At 36.8% G+C, this 19,277-nt stretch overlaps 1 protein-coding gene across 1 annotated transcript in view; it reads left to right on the top strand.

The window, feature by feature from the left end:
* col12a1a (collagen, type XII, alpha 1a) overlaps positions 1–19,277 on the top strand; it is a 77,640-nt gene that overhangs the window by 35,486 nt on the left and 22,877 nt on the right. Inside the window, exons 18-34 of the mRNA XM_015020829.1 lie at positions 976–1,140; positions 2,735–2,864; positions 3,505–3,650; positions 4,107–4,236; positions 4,354–4,490; positions 6,675–6,804; positions 6,912–7,051; positions 7,152–7,284; positions 7,450–7,473; positions 9,030–9,169; positions 13,420–13,549; positions 13,639–13,778; positions 13,862–13,991; positions 16,070–16,212; positions 18,030–18,159; positions 18,483–18,625; positions 18,762–18,891. Of these exons, the coding sequence (XP_014876315.1) occupies positions 976–1,140; positions 2,735–2,864; positions 3,505–3,650; positions 4,107–4,236; positions 4,354–4,490; positions 6,675–6,804; positions 6,912–7,051; positions 7,152–7,284; positions 7,450–7,473; positions 9,030–9,169; positions 13,420–13,549; positions 13,639–13,778; positions 13,862–13,991; positions 16,070–16,212; positions 18,030–18,159; positions 18,483–18,625; positions 18,762–18,891 (2,221 nt within the window). The remainder of the gene's footprint in view (positions 1–975; positions 1,141–2,734; positions 2,865–3,504; positions 3,651–4,106; positions 4,237–4,353; positions 4,491–6,674; positions 6,805–6,911; positions 7,052–7,151; positions 7,285–7,449; positions 7,474–9,029; positions 9,170–13,419; positions 13,550–13,638; positions 13,779–13,861; positions 13,992–16,069; positions 16,213–18,029; positions 18,160–18,482; positions 18,626–18,761; positions 18,892–19,277) is intronic.

A 19,277-nucleotide genomic window follows, 5' to 3' on the forward strand; every position in this document is an offset into this window, starting at 1 on the left:
GTGTTTTCAAAAATTTCCCACAGATTCGCAATACAGTTTATGTCTCAACTTTGATTAGACCACAATAAAAATATGTATTCTTTGATTTTAATCACTCCACTATACCAAATAAGACGACATACCATTTTTTTTTACTGTCTGAAGTTTAATCAGATCGAGTTTTAGATTAGTTAGAATTACCAAAATAATTTCTATTTCTAAAGAAAACTTAGTGAAACATTTTTTTCTTACACTTAGAAGACAGTTATCCCTGTTACTGACTAACTTTTCTGCATTCAAAGAAAATTACAAAACATATATAAAAACGTTCTTGCTACGTTATCTGGCATTTAGCAATAAAAATAATGTTGGTAATTCTTTCTGTTGATCTAACACCTACAATCCATGAAAGTTTGTGTAGGTTGTGGCTAGAAAAAAAACAAAAAAAAAAAACAAAAGTTCAAAAGGTATACTTTCCAAAGTTGCTGTATACTTATCTCTGAATAACAAAATAAGCAACCAGAGACAACATCTGCTTTCTGTCCAAACACTCAATTATTTGTATAAATGGGGTGTATTAACTCATATACCTAAAGTCAGTTGGATGTCTGGTTGTTTTGTGGAAAATCGTATGCAGGCAGCCAGCCAAGTGCCTGAAAATGTTTGCAGATATGTTATTTTCTATGTCCCCAAATATTTCCTCTTTCTCTGTGTCTGGAAAAGGAAATTGTCTACTCCTGAATCAAATTAAAGAGCTGCTTGGGAAAAGCTTAGCTACTAAGTGCCCTGTTGTGTGTAAAATTGTGTTAGGACTTGCAACCAGAGAGGAATGGTATGTTTTAATTATGCATTTGTTTTTTTTTGTTTTTTTTCCTCCTATATAAGTTTCAGAAAGAATTTAGATCAGTTGTTTCCTTTTTAACTCCTTGTGATTAAATGATAGAAGTAAAAGAGTGCTCTCGAATTATATTTATTATGGTCCTCTGTGGTTACTAGTGCAACAATTTCCATGTCAAAACAGGAGGAGCCCCAGATGCACCCACTGATCTCGTGACATCAGAGGTGACTCACCAGTCCTTCAGAGCCACCTGGACCGCCCCTGACGGCCCAGTGGAAAAATATCGAGTGGAGTACATGACTGTGTCAGGATCCCCACAACAGGTAGCCCATATTTAATATGCTGCTGTCTTCCAAAAATGCCATACCTGCCAATTATTGAGTTCATGCTAAAACTGCAGTCAGCTGCTGGGTGCTGATTGGATGTTGGCTTAAAGCTCTTCTGACAAACAGCTTCTGATACTAGTGGGAAACTTCACTCAAGCAGCCTCCTGTTTGTGTTGGCCTCTATGTCAGTATCTAATTACATTACAGTCTGCTAGAAGGCAAGGGAACACAAACACACAGCTCTCAGTGTAGAGGATTAGAAAGCAAATGTCTCCCTGAGCAGCAGCTTCACTGGCCAGCAGAGGCCTGCCACCACCGTTTGTGAAACTGATGGGACATTGGTTTCTGAATCTAATCACAATGCTTGAGCTGTTTTCTTCTCTTCAGTTCTCAGTGCTTTGTTTGATGCTGAATCTTGTGATAAGTTTTTATTGTCGTTTACGGACTGAGAAATGGGACATCCACGTTTGGGTTGGATTCATATTGAAAACAATGTTCTGCTTTCAACTCTGGATACTTTTGTCTCATGTTGGTGTCGATTTAAAGTAGATAAACAACTTCCAACACTTCACAAAACTATTGAACACAACGTGGCATATTTTAGCTTGCACATCCATCTGTTCAGTTTCATGCAAGTATAAACTGCATGGGAATGGCCAGTAAACAAATTGTTTAGGACGGAGATGGGTTCTGTGTTGACGAATGTGTTTTGGTACATATGGTTTTTATTAACCCTAAGAGCCATTGTGGAGATGTTTTGTGAAGTCTTTTACCAACATGTGCTCAGAGGCTATTTAGCAAGTTAAAGCAAGAGCACAAATGAATTATTCAAATGAGCGATGAGCCTGACCACGCTGTCAAATTACGCACAGAGTGGCTTAAAAAGAACAATGTGCTTTGGAGTGGCCATCACGCAGCCCTTACATCAAGGAGCTTTTGTGAGCATGAAAGCTCACAAATCTGACTCAGTTATACCATTTCTGTCAGGGGTAATTATGGATGCACCGATATAAAAATTTGGGCCGATATTGATATCTCACACTGATATTGCTGTTATGCTTGATAACCAATATTTACTGATATCACGTATATAACATATATTTTCATACCCCTTCAACACCGTGAAAAAATGACCACACCACCTATATTGATTCTTTGCTTCAGTTAAACACCCCGCAATCCTGCACCACGTCACTGTAAGTGTGGAACTAATACCACATAGCCAACACTTGTTGCATCAATATCGATATGTCAAAACATGCCTAACATTGGCTTTGATTAAAAACATTTTATTTAAAAAAAAATAAATGGTGGAATTATTTATACTGTTGAGATAAATGTTAAATTCTGACTTTGAATAAACTAGCATTGCTTCAGTAATCTGTAATTTAGTAACTACAGATTCTTTTTGGTAATTCTTACTAACCTAAATCAAGAGAATTGTTGCTTGATTTAATGTCCCACAAGACCAAAACGGTTCTTGTGTCATATTTGGTTTCAACTGAAGCTGTCCACAAATGGTAAACTAAATTCTTCAAATGAAATAAAAGTAAACTCTTACAGACCACCTAACTCTGTGTACTTTTATTAGGTGTTTGTCGACGGCAGTAAGACCACCGTGGTTCTCCAAGGCCTCACACCTCTGACACAGTACCTGGTCAATGTCTACTCAGTTGTGGGAGAAGACAGCAGCGACCCACTGAAGGGAGTTGAGACCACATGTAAGTCTCCTTTTTTTAAAGTCACCCATTAATTGCTCCAGTGAAATGAAATGATATAAACATGGTTAAAAAACTGAAGATTTCTATAGAAAAAATCTAAAATCTTTCAGTGGCTCAGAATTAGGAATGAAAAAAATACTCAAAAGTGCAACACCGTTGCTCAAGTTTGGCTCAGAGTCAGACTCACAGCAATTTTATGCATTCGGGAAATGTGAATCCAGTGCATTCTCCATTAATGAAATGTTCAAAGGTGACATTTATATCTTGCTCCATGAAGAGATGAAAACAGTAATAAATCTCAATTAGATGGAAGTTTAAAAAGAATTTACTGGATTATGTTAGTTTTCAAGAGAAATTTGGGGCTTTTGTGCCTGTTCGTTTTAGGATTCTATTTGATGTTTTATTGGTGCTTTCTAGAATGACAGGTGTTAAAGAATATATTTAAAGCTACACATAAAAATGTGTTGTTGTTTTTTTAAATAGAAGGGGGCATACAAAAACATTAAAGCATATTGTGGATTTTTATCACACATAGATTAAACCATCTGCAAATGCAGAGTGTACGTAAATGCAAGTATTGTCTGCGTGGATGCATAAACAAAGTGGTTTCATTCTTTACGCTTTTTTGTTTCTTCTACAGTGCCTCTGAGTGCTGTGAGGAGGATGAACATTTACGATGAGCAGACAACCACCATGCGAGTCAGGTGGGAAGAGGTGCAGGGTGCCACTGGGTACATGCTGCTCTACAGCGCCATCAATGCCACTCAACCCAGCATTGAGCAGGAGGTAACACAGACACTACACTAAGAATGCATCCTGTTGGCACCAGAAAAAAAAAATAGCAGCCATATTTTAAGTGTTACCAAACTGAAAAAAAAATGTGAAGACAATTTAAATGGCAACAACAAATCACATTTATTACAAATAAAACTCAACTGAGAGAGTAATCACTTTGTGCAAGCCAGTGTTATTTTTTTTTTCCATCGCATTGTTAAGCTGACAAGAAAACATAGAGGGACATTGTTCGTCACAAAGGGGAGGATTAACTGTGAGCTCACCCTGCAAAGGGAGCATCAGGATTTGTTCATGAAGTGTCAAACCCAGTGGGTGAAAACCAGATTCAACAGATGTCTTTAAAAGCTTAAGACTTTTCTCACTAGCCCCATGCACATCTGCGTCTTTTAGAGTCATTCACTTCCTCTCTGACCTTTCCGTTGTTTGTTTGGTTTGGTTGCCTTGTAGCTGAGAGTTGGAGCAGGTACAACTGATGTCCAGCTGGTGAAGTTACTCCCCAACACAGCCTACACACTCTCCCTCTTTGCCCTCTACGGAGAAACAGCCAGTCAACCACTGACCCAGCAGGGTGTCACCCGTATGTAGTTACTCTTGCACCAGAATAATTGAATTATTTTGAAGAATTTAAGGTTGCGATACTGTTAGCGATGTTAAACTGACCTCAGGGGTTTTTTTTTTTTTTTTTTTTGTTCAGTGCCCATGCCGCCTGCAGGTGAACTGAGAGTTCGTGATGTGACCCACAGCACCATGGTGCTGTACTGGGATGCTGCTCCTGGAGCTGTTCGTAAATATATCATCACCTACCAGGCTGAAGAAGGAGAGGCTAAAGAAGTGGGTTTGTTTCCAGTTTTGTCAGATTTACTTTAAATAGAAGCAATAAAACAGAAGCAAAATCTACTTTTTTACAGTTATTTCCCCAAGGAAAAAAAGAGAAAATATTGGTATCTATATAACACAACACAAAACTGTTCTGAGACTTTCAGTCGGAGGGCTGTACAATATAAATATATTATCCAGTCAATTAGTGTACAGTCTCTAGGCAGGATTACCACAGCCTGGATGGATATGCATACATGTACATATTTAGATTTTTAACCAGTGAGTGTTTCTTTATGACTGCAGAGTTATCTCATTTCTAAAATTAGCTTTTAGAAACTCCTAGACAAACATTCACTTAAGTTGCTATAATATATTTTTTTGCTTTCATTAATACTTCACATACTCAGTTACCCAGAGAAGAAAAGCTTTACATGTACAAGTTTCACCAGGAAGATGGTTTATGGATCACCAGTTCCTGCCTCAATTTCCTGCGTAAATAATAACAACTTCTACAACTTCTCCCTGTTAGCAGAGGTTGTTGTGAATGCTAAGACTAGTTAACATGGCCACTGGTGAGTGCTTTTCCTGTAACAGTGTCCATAAGCACATTTAGCAGCCCATTCATGAGGATGATTGACAGCGTTAAGACGCTCCTCCTGGCTCTGATTGGTTGTTTTTGGTCGGGAGTGATTCATTTCTGTAGATGGCAATAGCAGCACAGCTTGATAAAAACCTTGATCTTTTTACAGATTATCTGTTTCATATTATACTGTAACCACATGGTGATAGTTTTAAAAAATATGTAAAAAACTTTGTTGTTTGCTTTAACTACTTTTAAACCTTTACCAAAAGCTTATTTGATACTTACCTTTAAGTAGCATTTTATGCCTTTAATGCTTCTCTTTGACTATTTTTAACACTTGATATTACAAATGCACATGAGGGATTTTGTGGGATTTCATGTGTCTGTAAACCACTGCAAAATAAAATCACTTATTGATTTATTTCAATCTCTTATTGAGCAATCAGTGCCTCCTTAGAGAAAACAGTGTTTGTGGTTCCTGTCCTTCTTTATTTCTGTCTCAATAAAAACCTAAGCAAGATGTTTTACCAGTAACATACTCTCGTTGCATTGCTTGTCATCTGTTAGGGCTATTAGGCTCAAAGGTGATGAATTTATTTAGATTGTTTTGTACGGATACTTTATTATTCTGGCTTAGCCACTGTAATGGAGTCAGCAGATGGTTGTTCGGACATTTGGGAATTTTCTGTGGTCCAGCGAAAGGATTATGAAAATATCAGAATTCGATTTTGCAGGAATTAACATTTGGTTATCGTAGACAAATAGTTTATGGTTACATATCTCCTTGTGGGAGTTCTTGGGCAAGAGCAGCAAAACCTTTGGTCTGCATTTTGCTTCATCCTCAGCCATAAATCAGATGGAGGTGATCCTTGAAGCTCCAGTGGTAAAAGCGCACATGTGAAAGTGGCTGCAAAGGTTGAGGATGTGTGTCATAGAAGCCAGTGACAGGGTGCCACTCACAAAACAAACGGCAGGCCAAATTGTCCCCTCATAAAGCCTTTAGCATTCTTTTTATGGTCCTGAGAGACAATCCTAGTTCCAGTTCAGGCAAACATATAGCTGCTTTAATGGATATCAGTTTCTGTATAGCTAGTTATATACACTGAAGATGATACATTGGAAGTTAAGTCTTTTTGAGTGCTACTTTGAAACCTGGAAGTATTTATTTTATTAGCCTAGTAAAGACCAGTGCATGTTCTCTAGCTTGACAACCCTGGTGTAGGTTATATCATGACATTTTTGTTGTCATGATATAACAACAAAAATGTTGTTATATCAGGTTTCTGGGAAAATTATGAGTTTCGCAGAAGCCCATAATTTTGTTTCTGGGAAACAAAATGATGGGTTTTTATTTACTTTAAGAGATCTTCCAAATTAGCAGAAATAAATGCTTGAAATTTATCATTATGAGGAATGAGTCCATATTTTATATGTGTTTTACTTTGTAATATTGAATAATTAGCAGAAATAAATGCTTGAAATTTATCATTATGAGGAGTGAGTCCATATTTTATATGTGTTTTACTTTGTAATATTGAATAATTTAACTTTTTGATACTATTATAATTTATTGAGATGCACTTGTATTTACCCATCCTGTGTGTTTTTCTTAGCTTGAAGTGGGAGGAAGAGTGATAGAGAAACAACTGGAGAACCTGCTCTCACAGACTGAGTACACTTTAGCCGTCACGCCAATTTATGACGAGGGAGCTGGGCAGCCGATGACTGGATCTGCAATCACAGGTATGAACGATAACCATTCTGTCATTGAGAACATTGTGTTAGTAGAACAGATTCCAGATGTAATAAAACTGTATAAATTTCTTTTTTTTTTTTTTTTTCCTTTGAAGATGTGGTTCCAGCACCAAAGAACCTGGAGTTCTCGGAAGTTACCCAGACCAGCTTCAGAGCAACCTGGGAGCACGGGGCTCCTGATGTTGCTCTGTACCGTATTTCATGGTCTAAGAAAGGAGAAAACGTATTCCTAGATGTAAGAAATTCTTGAGCTGAATTTCATTTTCCAAGCTTTCGTTCTTTGACTCTGGCTCGGAGATTGTCTTCATGCAGATTTTGAATATTTTTCTGATCAGGCCATTCTGAACAACGATGAGACAACCCACGTCATAGAGAACTTGGAGCCAGACACACCATATGACGTGCGTGTGACTGCAATTTACCCAGATGAGTCAGAGAGCGAAGATCTGATCGGCACTGAGAGGACATGTAAGATACTTAAATTGCGTACAATTATTACATTTTTACTTGACTAACTAATTTCTTCCTTGGACTTTGATCAAAGGTTAGAAAAAAACATAAGTTTTTTGTATTTCCATCAAGAAATAAGCCTATAAAAATAGACATCATGCCTTTCTATTTCTGCCTCTGTAGTGCCCAAGGATGGTACTAGACCATGTAAGTATGTTTGCGGTAAAACAAAAGGATGCTTTTTCTCCGTTCCAAAAGCATGTTTTATTACTTCATCCAGTCATCAGAATCATTTTTCATTGGACTACTTTCATTTCATCATCAAGGCCAGTCCATAACCCATCCGCTGCTCCAACCGTGCTGCAGCTGTGTCAGTGCGGTCTTACTGTTTTTGTCTGTCTTTGTGTTTTACCAAACGACCATGCTTCACTTCCATGACTTGGTCGGGTTCAGTGGCTGAAGATGGATTTCCACCATGCATGTCTGGCATAGTAGAGATTTTGACCCTTGTTTTTTATGTCCATTTCATCACTCATCCCCTTCCCATCCATCCATCTATCTATTCATCCATCAATTCATCTCTCCATTTATTAATTGCATTATGAGTTAATCTGTCATCATCATCATCATCATCCTCATCATTATCATCATCATTCCATTGGCGCTGAAAAGGATCCATCCCTTCTTGAGAAAAGACAAATCCCTGAGGAATGTCTTTTCCTCTTTAAAGTTGCAGTCCTTCTTAGTTAACAGCTACTTAGTAATATCCCAGGATTGATTTACTAAAATAAAAGATTTTAATGACAAATGATTCATTAACTAGAAAGAACTGAAAATGTTGAACATGCCCTTGAAACACTATGAAGGACTATGACTTTAAATGTATAAGACTAAACATATGGCTACTGCTTTTACTGGAGGTGCATTTCATTACATTAGAATTTCATCGAAAACAAAAAAAAAAAACTGGTTTATTGAAAACCAGTTTTTAATAAACCAGTTCAAGTGTGACCAGTGGATGTCACATTATATAGATTCATTGCACACAGAGGGAGATTTTGCAAACATTTGTTTCTGAAAGTTAAGGCAAAAATGAAGCTGTCCGAAATTGAAAGTTAAGTAGGAAGACAAAGTGTGGTTGAAAAAGGTTTCACAAGAAATAATAATGGCTATAATCTCCAGCGGGTTGTGAAGCAAAACCCAAGTTTATTGAGAAATTAACTGTAGTCAGTATTTCCATAGACATAAATATATGTATCTAAGTCATGAGCTGCAATTGTTGCATCCTTTGTGTTAAACCACTCCTGAACCAGAGACTATAAATGAAGCCTCTTATCTTGCCAAAGGAGAAAAGTAAAAGTAATTTTGTGTACATCAAGACTCCACTAATAAAACACCTTGGGCTTCCCAAGTACCTCAGCAGAGCAAGAGACCCGACAAAGTATTAAATTAAATTACTTTAGAGAACAGCAACATACTTTCAGAAAACCAACATTTCTGCATTGACAGCCTCTTTGTGTATTAGTCTTACATCATTTTTAATAATCGTTTGTCTTTTTATTAGCTGCAAGCAAAATTCACAGAAATAAACTCTTGAAACATGTCCCTTTGTGTATAATGAATCAATACAAGTGTCATTTTTTTATTATTATTATTGCTTAACTCTTTGATGACATTGTAATTTACTGAGATACACTTGTATTTATAACAGATGTTGATGTGGCTGTAACAGTGATAAATGTGGGTGCTTGTATGCTTTTCAGTGCCAAGAGCACCTCCCACCAACTTAGTTGTGTACAATGAAACCACCACCACTCTGAACGCCAGGTGGACTCCACCTACGGGCCGTGTCCAGAACTACAAGATCACTTACGTCCCCACGGCTGGAGGCAGGAGTCAGACTGTAAGTCCTGACGCTATCGCTGATTCAGTACAAGGTATTTTTAAAAAGTAGAGTTAAAGGGCTGCTTCAAAAACCTGCAGATTATAGAGAGTGACACACCACAATAGAGGTCTCAATAATTTATTCACTTTGAGGCAAACTTTGTGTAGATTTTCCTCTCCATATGTCATTTTTTTAATCATCATTGCTAATCTTAAACTTTAAATGTAGTAGGTTTATCTATCATAGCTGTGTTTCTTTTTCTTATTGGATCTTGGTTTTGCTTTCATAAGTCATCCAACAGACTTTTCTCATGCCTTTTAGATTCCGTAAAAATTGTTTCTGTCTCACAAGTGTTGGCACAAAATGCAAAATCTGTAAATCCACAACTCTGCTTATGGTATTCATTATTTGGTTCATTGTGATTCAAATCACTTTCTGTCTCATACTACCCACCATTGAAGGTCTTTCTCTGATTATGCAATTATTGGCAACTTTCCAAAAAGTACAAAAGTCTTTTTGGATTGCAGATGCAGATTTGGTTTCAATTTACTGTCACAATTGTCACTACTTTCAAAAGCAAGACTTCAAAACAGAAACAAAAAAAAATAAAAATAAACTTTGGTTGCATGCATGCTCACACGCTACTCACAGACTGACAGTAAAATGAATTAGATGTGAAGCAAACTAAGCCTAGTGCCGAATATTCCATCCAACTTTGATTAAAATGTCTCTCCTCCACCACTTCACCTCAGTTGAATGGAAAACTTGGATAATACAGTTACGCTTTCAAATTATCTGTTAAGGTTAAGCAAATACAGTCCCTACAATTTACACAGTACGAGTTTTGCGAGAAGAAAGCTGCACTCAAAATTTAGTAGACTTCATGACAACTTAAACTTTCTGCCAAAATTTCTCGTATTGCACCCAAGCTTGTCAACATTTTATGAGCATCCCACTTTTACCTAGTGTTTGCTTTGGGACAACTGTGAAATTTAGTGATATGTAACTTTTACAATGTCTTCTATTATTATTTTCCATACTAAATCTAGAGATTAAAGCAGTATATTATAACCGTAGTCTATGAGTGAGCCCAAGTTGATAAAAAAAAAAAAAAAAAGATCTGCTTGTTCATTTGATCACAAATCACAAAGTAGATTAAAGTGTTCCAGCTGCAGCCGCGCTGACCATGAACTCGTTTCCACCATCCCGGCTCGGCTCTGTAGCAGGGTGACGCCCCGCCTCCAGGCGCCATGTGCTGTGCTTCATTGCTGATCAGATGAATATTTATCAGGGCAGACAGAGCATCTGCATGGCCTCTCATTAGACTAAATAATTGTATTATTGGGTCAGTGAAACAATTTCTAAGTAGCATTTATGTTGATTGCAGTGGGAATTATCTGTCTTAAAGTTGGGATGCTACTAATGTGAAGTTTTTTCGGCAGTCATGTGTGATCTGTTTTAGCTGGTGAGCAAAATGTGGATACTACTATCAAAGGCTTTGCTGAAGTGTTATTTTTGTCACACTGCATTTTCTAGCACAATTGAAACATAGTGCAATATTATCATAAAATGAGCACCAATAGCTTAAAGTAATCTATTTTCTTGAGTTTCTTTTCAACTGCTAACATATACCTTCCTACAAAGGTATATGTTGATTAAATAACTAAAATATGGGTCAGTCTTGTTTTTGTAAACGAAGCCCATGCTGTCCTGTTATTTATTTATTTATTTATTTATTTATTTAAAGTCATTGCTCTCAGTTTTATGCAGTTTTGCTAACAGATTTTTATTTTTCAAATGTTTTAAACTTTATGTTTTTTTTTTTTGTTGTTTTTTTTTCTGGCAACCACTCTGAACAAGTAAAACTGTGAAATTCTTGAATGTTTAAACAACATGAACAACATGAACAACATAATGAAAATGAGAAAACCTTTTCCTCGTTAAGCCCTGAATTTTCTTTTTTTTAGTGGTTCCATTTAATCATAAAAAAAAAACCTCTCTGAACTGATGTCTCTCGGGCATTAGTAAATTCTTGTCATTTGACAAGCTGACCAATAAGGTTCAACCACATGATTTTTATGATGCTGTTTTTATCCTTGATTTTAGTTGTTAATGAAAAGTACGGTACAAATTAAATTTATTATTATTATTATTATTATTATTATTATTATTATTAAGGACCAAAAAGCAAGACCAGCAAAGGATTTCTATCCAAGAATATCATATTTTTTATAGTCCTTGCTTTACTATGCAAAATGTTTATATTTACATGCATTATTATTTACATCATGTGCAATCGTAATGCTGGTGTAATTTGCCTAGGGTTTATCATACTTCAAATCATATCAAAAGTTCTGCACACACACATGGCTCTCCAAAGGCTTTCCAATGGTTTGCTTTTTTTTTTCTTTCTTTTTACTAACTACATTTATGACAGCAGGCAGAGGAAATGGTTTTGCTTTTGTACCAAACAACTTATAATTAAACAGGTCATCTAGATTTTATCACACTTAGAGGCAGATAAACATTTGGAAGCTCTCACTTTGGGCTCAGCATAATCCACTTGATTCACTGTCTGGATTCTAAGATTTGAAGCAGTCCCAAAGAGTTTTGAGACTTTTAACCTGCTGCAAAGATGTTTTTCAGGAAATAAATCATGAGTTTGTGTTTGTGAAAACTGACAGTTCCAAACTAATTAAGCTTGTGATCATCTGTTTTTCGTAGTTGCTGATAAAGTATTAAGCAACTCACTTAAAAGGCTGTGAATGTTTTGCCTCTGATGTCATGGATGACAAAAAATCCCGACAGGATTTAGGTGTATACAAGTGAGCCGTTTAATGTCCATATTTTCACATGCCTTTAGAACAGATTTTTTGTCGATAATTGTGAAACAAAAGCAGCATAGTAACTATACTTTTAGTCTTGATGAACATCTGTTCCTAGCATCAGCGCAGAGATTTATTTTGGCAGGATCACTTTGTACCATTCATATCTAAAAACACTGAAAACATTCCCTTTAGAGAAGCAGATAGCCTTGTAGCTTCTCAGGTAACATTTTTTGCATCAGAAATTTAAAATCAAGAACCCATTGAGGAGTTTTTGTCATATCAAAATCAGATGGAATATATTTTTTGAAGATTTTCAAGTACTTTGTTTTGTGGAAGCTGGAAGTGCAGTATTCTTTATTTGTTTGCAATGAGACAAGACCAAAGTGAATGTCCCCTATCTTAAAAGCACTCCAATCTCAAGTTTTACTAAGTAGTTTATAGATATATGCAACTGTTAGTGACAATAAACTATTTGGAGTGTAATGGTACATATCTTCGTATCAAACATATCAGGTGGAGTCATGTTGACTGGAACTGAATGAATACACATAGTATATTCAGGTGCTGAATTAAGTGCGCAATTCATCACTCTGGAGAGGAACAAAATGATCAGAGCTGCATGTAAACATCACTGGTCATATCAAAACAGCTACAAAGAGATTTACAGCTGTTCTTAAATATGGGCATTCTTATTCACATATTTCAAATATTTTCAAGTGGTTAAATTGTTCAAGCACAACTTCATTCTTTGACTTTATTCTACGAAGAGAGCAATGCTAGCTTTGCTAAATGTTATTGCTGCCTACATTCAGAAAAACTTTATCAACTTCGAAGCTATTATTTCTGTCAGGTTTGCCCCCCCCCCCTTCCTGAAAAATACGAATCGTATGCATTTATGACAATAACGACACACATAGTGCATTCCAAATAGTCCTCGGACATATTATTAATATGCAGTCTAACAATGCAATGATGATATATTGTGCCGATGTTACTGAGAGCCAACATTGGTGCAAACATGAGGCTGCAAATACAGTTATTCAAACAGAGAAACAGCAGCAGTTGCTTTAAAAATAAATGACAGTTTTTGCACAATAATTTTTACTGCAAGTAAAATATCCAGAATGAAACTGAAATTAGATTTTTTTTTTTTTTACCGTCTTCGCTAATAAATCTGATCTAACTTCATGTAATCACTGACAGCTTCATTAAGGACGTGTTCAGAGTTGAAATATTAGCAACAATACCTACTTAACCGTTTTTAAAGGAGCGAGAGGTTGGTGAGAGAAAATTTGTGATCAGGCAGTATTGTGAACTATTACAAACACACCAGACAGCTCAAGGCTATAACTGTGAAGGACAAAAGGATTATGTTATAAAACAGCATCTCAGACTTTGAATATCTCATGACTTACTTATTGTCTACGCTCTCCCAACTAGACCCAGGTGGGCGGGAAAAAGACCAATGTCCTGCTTCCCAAGCTGACCCCTGACACAGAGTACTCAATTAGCGTTGCTGCAATTTACGCCACCGGAGTCAGCAGGGACCTTAATGGAATTGGAAAGACCAGTAAGTAATTTATCATTTTTTAGCTTGTATGAGCCAAAACATAGGGAAGTACTCCTGCTATACTAAATATTTTGGTTATCGTGTGAAAGAGCCTCTGGGTGGTGTTAGAAACTTGAGAGTAACAGACCCCACTACCAGCACATTGAACGTCCTGTGGGAGCCTGCTGAGGGAAGTGTGCGTCAGTACAGGATCTACTATGTCCCTGCAGCTGGAGGAAATGAAGAAATGGTAAGAAGGAATTAAAAATGACCACATGTTCTTAGAACATTTTCACCGCTTTTCAAAGCTTAGCGTGTTGTGTTTCTGTGTAGGTCCAAGTTCCAGGAAGCACCTACAACACGGTTCTAAAGAATCTGGATTCTGATACACTTTACACTGTATCTGTGGTTCCAGTTTATGCTACTGGAGAGGGACTTCGTTTGTCTGAGAACGGGAAAACATGTAAGTATGAAGCGAGAGTATAAATTTCATTTGGTCCAGATGTATAAAGCAGAAATGGTAATCGCCTTTAAAACAGCATGCAGTGTTTGGAAATGCTTGCATAATGCCAGTGGGATTGTATTCCTGATTCAGAAATCCATTCATGTATGTCCAGAGTGAACTCACTGGCCTCAATTTCTGGCCTGCTCATCCCAAATGTCCAGATTCTTCAATGAGTTTGCCAGCTTTAACTACTTTCATGGCTATCAAAGATTTCTTTGATAGCCAAAACCAGTCCATTCAAACTTAATTACTTTCTAAGGACACATAAAATTAACATTACTTGTTAAGGAGAACATATGGAATAGCAAAAAGATGAGAGGGTTCTGCTTGGTGAGAACTTTGACTAAGAGCAGAAATTTTCCAGTTTCTCCCACAGTTAAACCACCAAGCTATGCTGGGAATGAGTCAGCATTTTGTGGGGTGATTGCGTAGGAAAGCATTCCTCTGGCCTGGCAGTGTTATAAAGGGGTCTCCTCTGTCTTTACCGTAATAATAATAATTTATAGGCTGGAAGAAAGAATAGTGGTCAGGATAATGGAATGACCTAAGAATGGGGGAAGGATGTGTTGAGTGTATGGCCTTTCCTTTTAGGAAAAACTAACAAGGAATAAATGAAAGGATGGCATTATGCATTCTATGACTCTCAGTTCACTTGGCGTGGGTCATGCTCCATGCATGTCACTTTTACCCTGTTTTTCCCTCCTATAGTCGTGGCCCGTTGTAGTTTGTGGCTTTTTTTAGTGGTTTATGTTCAACCAAACCTCATGAATTAATGCATAAATGCAGAGTTAAATTACATGTATGGTATTTTGTTAATGAGTCTGTACTAAAACAGTACCTAAAGGATGAATTATTTTCTTTCCAGTTGCACAATCTCTATTGCATATTGTAAAAGAATCAGGAGATCTTTGTACATATTGCTGTTCAGATAAAGATTACAAGGATCATTGAGAACATTTAATGAAGAATAAAATCATTTATCAATAAAACAGATCTACTCAGTGAAAATTATGGAGAGCCAACGGTGACAAAAATTAAATAAATAGATGCATGAATAAATAATTAATTAAATGTATCATGAAATAATCAAATCTTAAATACATGTTTAAATTATTTATTTAATAGAAAATTAATTCATTAAATATATAATTAAATCAATGAAATAAAACTTAGTAGCCGGTTGAGCTAATTTACTAAATGCATCTTTAACTATTTTATAGTTCTTATTTCTTGCAGTATCCCCATGAAATAATTTCGAAGTTGCCCACAATAGTCAAGGGGCGGGGCTATGGGCGGGGATAACACTGGATCTGTTTAACTCGACTGGTTCTTGAAAATCAGATCGGACCTTCTATTGGAGAATTTTCATGATCTTTCTCTACAACTTTTCCTAATTTTACCAACTTTTGCATGGTGCTAGAATTCACTATCTGGCTTGATCCGATCCTGAACTTGTTTATTTGTTTGTTATGATCTCCGCTAGCCATTGCCGTGACAATGGCTAGTCTTCCTGGGGTTCACGTAAGAGATATTATGTGCAATGATTCCAATTATTTGAGTAAAACATTAACAGGAGATTATTGTTTGCGTTCTGCCTGTGTTTTCCAATAAATTTATACAGTTGTTAGAGGGTGCAGTGCAAAGACTAAAACATCTGCTTTAGGTTTGGGGAACTTAGGCTTCACACTGGGCTGTGCTTTTCATTAAACTTTAGGGCACTGACAGGAAGTGTCCCATTGATAGAGGTATGGTTATATAATGACTTAAACATGCCTCTCTTGGTTGCTTGGGATAATAGTTTCTATTTTATTGAAAAAAAATTGGATAGAACCTTCCTCCGGCTACGCATACATTTGGTATGGACCTTTGCTATAAAAACTCTGATGAAAAAGTGACAGCACTAGTCAGGAGATTCACAAAGAAGTCATTTGTTGTAAACACAAACAGCTAGTGCTCTCTTACCCTTGCATTTCCTACTTTATCTCTGTTTCTGCCTCAAACCATCTTGTGTCCCTCCAATGTTTATGGATCGGCAGTGGAGCGGAGTCCAGTCAGGAACATTAAGGTCTTCAACCCGACAACCAACACTTTGAATGTTCGCTGGGAGGCAGCCACAGGTCCAGTCCTACAGTACAGGGTGGTCTATTCTCCTCTGATTGGTACCAGGCCTTCTGAGTCAGTGAGTGTCAATCATCCATTCAGCAAATATGTATCATATTTCCTTTTTGTGTTCCAGAGATATTATGTTATTCATGCAATGCTTTAGATTAATACTGTTATTTAAGATTAATGGGCCAATGTGGGCCTCATCCAGTGGTTTTTGGACCAAAATCTTCTGTACACCATATGTTACATTATACTGTTATATTAAGTGGGTCTGTTTATCAGATGAATGCGAGAATTGTCCATGTGCATAATTACTGCCAGCTGAATTCTTTCCTGTGTCTACCTACTAAAACCTTAACATTAAACCTTTTTATTAAACCAGCAGTTCTTTAATTGTATTTCCTGCTGTCTACATAAAATGTGCCATATGTCATAAGCGCGACTACACCTTCATGTGAAAAGGATCTATAAACATTTTAACAACCAATCAGTTTTTTTTATTGAAAGCTTCCACCCTTCCTCAGTCTTTAAATTTTCAGTTGTTCATATTGTAATGACCTGATAGTCAATTAAAAACTGTATTCTTCATATTAGCACATTCATGAAATGCTAAGACCTTTTGCATGCCTAGCATCACTGATTTATATTAGATTAAATACACTTTATTGTCCCCATTTGCATTAAAAAAATACAGTAATATTACACTACAACACCCATGTTGCACACAGTATCATATAGCACCACAGTTTGTTTGGACTTATCTCAGATTATTAATTAGGCTGACACTAACGTGAATAAATGAAGATTTATACCATTTTGTGGTACATTTAATCATCAACAACCCGTAACTGCGATGAAGAGGGTGATTTGGGTCAGCATGGATAGCTTTAGCCTTCCTTGTTACTTTGCTAGAGATGTGGGAGCTCTAGCAGACTTATCCCCATCATTTTGCTGCACATCCTTACAACACTGTTTAGTCTGTGCTTATATATTTCAGGATATGTTGGTGGCAATGTGGCCTTTTATTGGCCAACTTCAAGTAAAACACCAGCTGGAGATTTATAGCTTTAATTATCTGCTTTACTGGTGTAATCCAGTGCATTCCTTGTACACTTATCCTTCCAGGATCCTCGCCAGATCAGATGTCAGAAGACTATAAGTGATACAATCAGAATTAAAGTTAAATGAAGGCAATTAATAGTATAGAGATAAGCGGAACAGCTGGTCCACCAGTCACTTTATTTTCTTCAACACCTGCAATCCCCATTGTTGCTTAAAAATGTGAATCATTTTATCATCAGGCCAGACCCCTTGAGGATCTCTGACCTTACTTTGTCTGGGTATTTGACCCAAACATAGATTGAAGAGAGTAGTTGTTTTTGAAGTCAGTAAAAATTGTCAGTCTGGGTTAAATAAATGCAGACCAAGCAATGTTTAAACAGAAGAGAAAGGTAGAAGAGCTGCACCACATCTGTGTGAAGGTACACAAATACTGAGTTGGACAAATGTTCGTCACATTTACCTGAAGGGAAAATTCTCAAAACATCCGCACCCCATTTGTTTTTTTTTTTTTTTTTGTTTTTTTTTGTTTTAGGTTTTTTTTTTTCACATATACCCTAATAGATGTTTTCTCTCTTTCATTCTTATATTAGCAGATGATTTTCCCCCTATATAATTCGTATCTCACAAATGGCACTAAACTTTGAGAATGTGACCCTCTTAGCTTTGATTGTAATGTACATTATTAAGCATTAATATGTCTGCTATTGACCTTCTGTTCAGTTTGAAAATGAGACAGACACATAAATTTTGAATTTGCATTCAAAATTCTAAATAATAAATAATAAAAAAAAAGAAAGAAAGAAAATCATGTTTGTTTTTTCTGATCAGATTTTGGTGCCAGGCACCACTACCACAGCTCTGCTGACACAGCTGCTCCCAAATACCGACTATAACGTTGGCGTTGTTGCCTTGTACAGCGATGGAGAAGGTCCTGCTGTTAGTGATGATGGAAAGACACGTAAGTCCCTGAGATCATCTGTTAAATGACAACATTTGCATGATGCAACAAATTTAAGGAGCGATTCTTTCAGCCTTCTTTCTATTTTGCTGCCAAGGATCTCCGGCTTCTTGTTATCATTTGAAGTGGACTTGGTTTCTTGAACATCTTAAAGTCATTTGGGCATTTGCTAAAAGACGCTACGAAAACCTCATAAAGTCTTAATAAAACACACTTTAAATAATTCCAAGAAAGTCTGATCCCTATAAAGAATGGCTTAGTGTTTGAAATGTTCACAACTCCTGACCCCCGCACCTTTCTACCGTCCTGTTTTGTATCCACAGTGCCCCGAGGTGGCCCAAGAAACATGCGTGTATATGACCCCACTACCACCACTCTTTCTGTTAGCTGGGAACATGCAGAGGGTCCTGTCATGCAATATCGCATCACCTACGCCCCGACTACAGGAGACCCTATTGAGGAATATGTGAGAATCTTACTTCTTTGTATTTTCCACTTTATTCTTTTGAAGTGAAATATATAGCTAAATACATAGCTGTGTATACTGAAGATTTGAATAACGAGAAGCTTTTTGTAATATAATATTGTCTTTTGTGCTGCAGACTTCAGTTCAAGGCAACAGAAACAATGTGATCCTCCAGAACTTGGATCCAGACACACCATACAACATTAAAGTGACTGCCATCTACGCTGACGGACCAGGGGGAGAGTTGGAAGGAAATGGACGCACAGGTACAGACTCCTTTGGGTTCCCATTCGCTTTATAAGAGTTAAAGTTATTATTGACCACTGTACACATCAAATCACTATTGAAACAGAAACAATTTGTGTGTTATCATGCAGTGTACCTTATCAAAACTTGATTGCGCAACCTTTCATAAGTGCCAGAAATGCCTAAAGGTCTTGTGGGAGACCGATAGGTGTTGCTCCACTTGCAGAGATTTAATACTTCTACTTCTGGTCATTCTATTGGCCAATTTCTCTTCTTAAACGACCAAGACATTATTGGTTATAATATAATTCCCTGCATGAAGCCACATTAATATAATAATTGAAGATTTATTTATTTAATGGAGCAGAACTTACCATAACATGTTGTAATACTTCCCTCATAACTC

Source organism: Poecilia latipinna, unplaced genomic scaffold (assembly GCF_001443285.1).
Source record: "Poecilia latipinna isolate Pla-1442-1.1 unplaced genomic scaffold, P_latipinna-1.0 Scaffold2669, whole genome shotgun sequence".
NCBI lineage: Eukaryota > Metazoa > Chordata > Actinopteri > Cyprinodontiformes > Poeciliidae > Poecilia > Poecilia latipinna.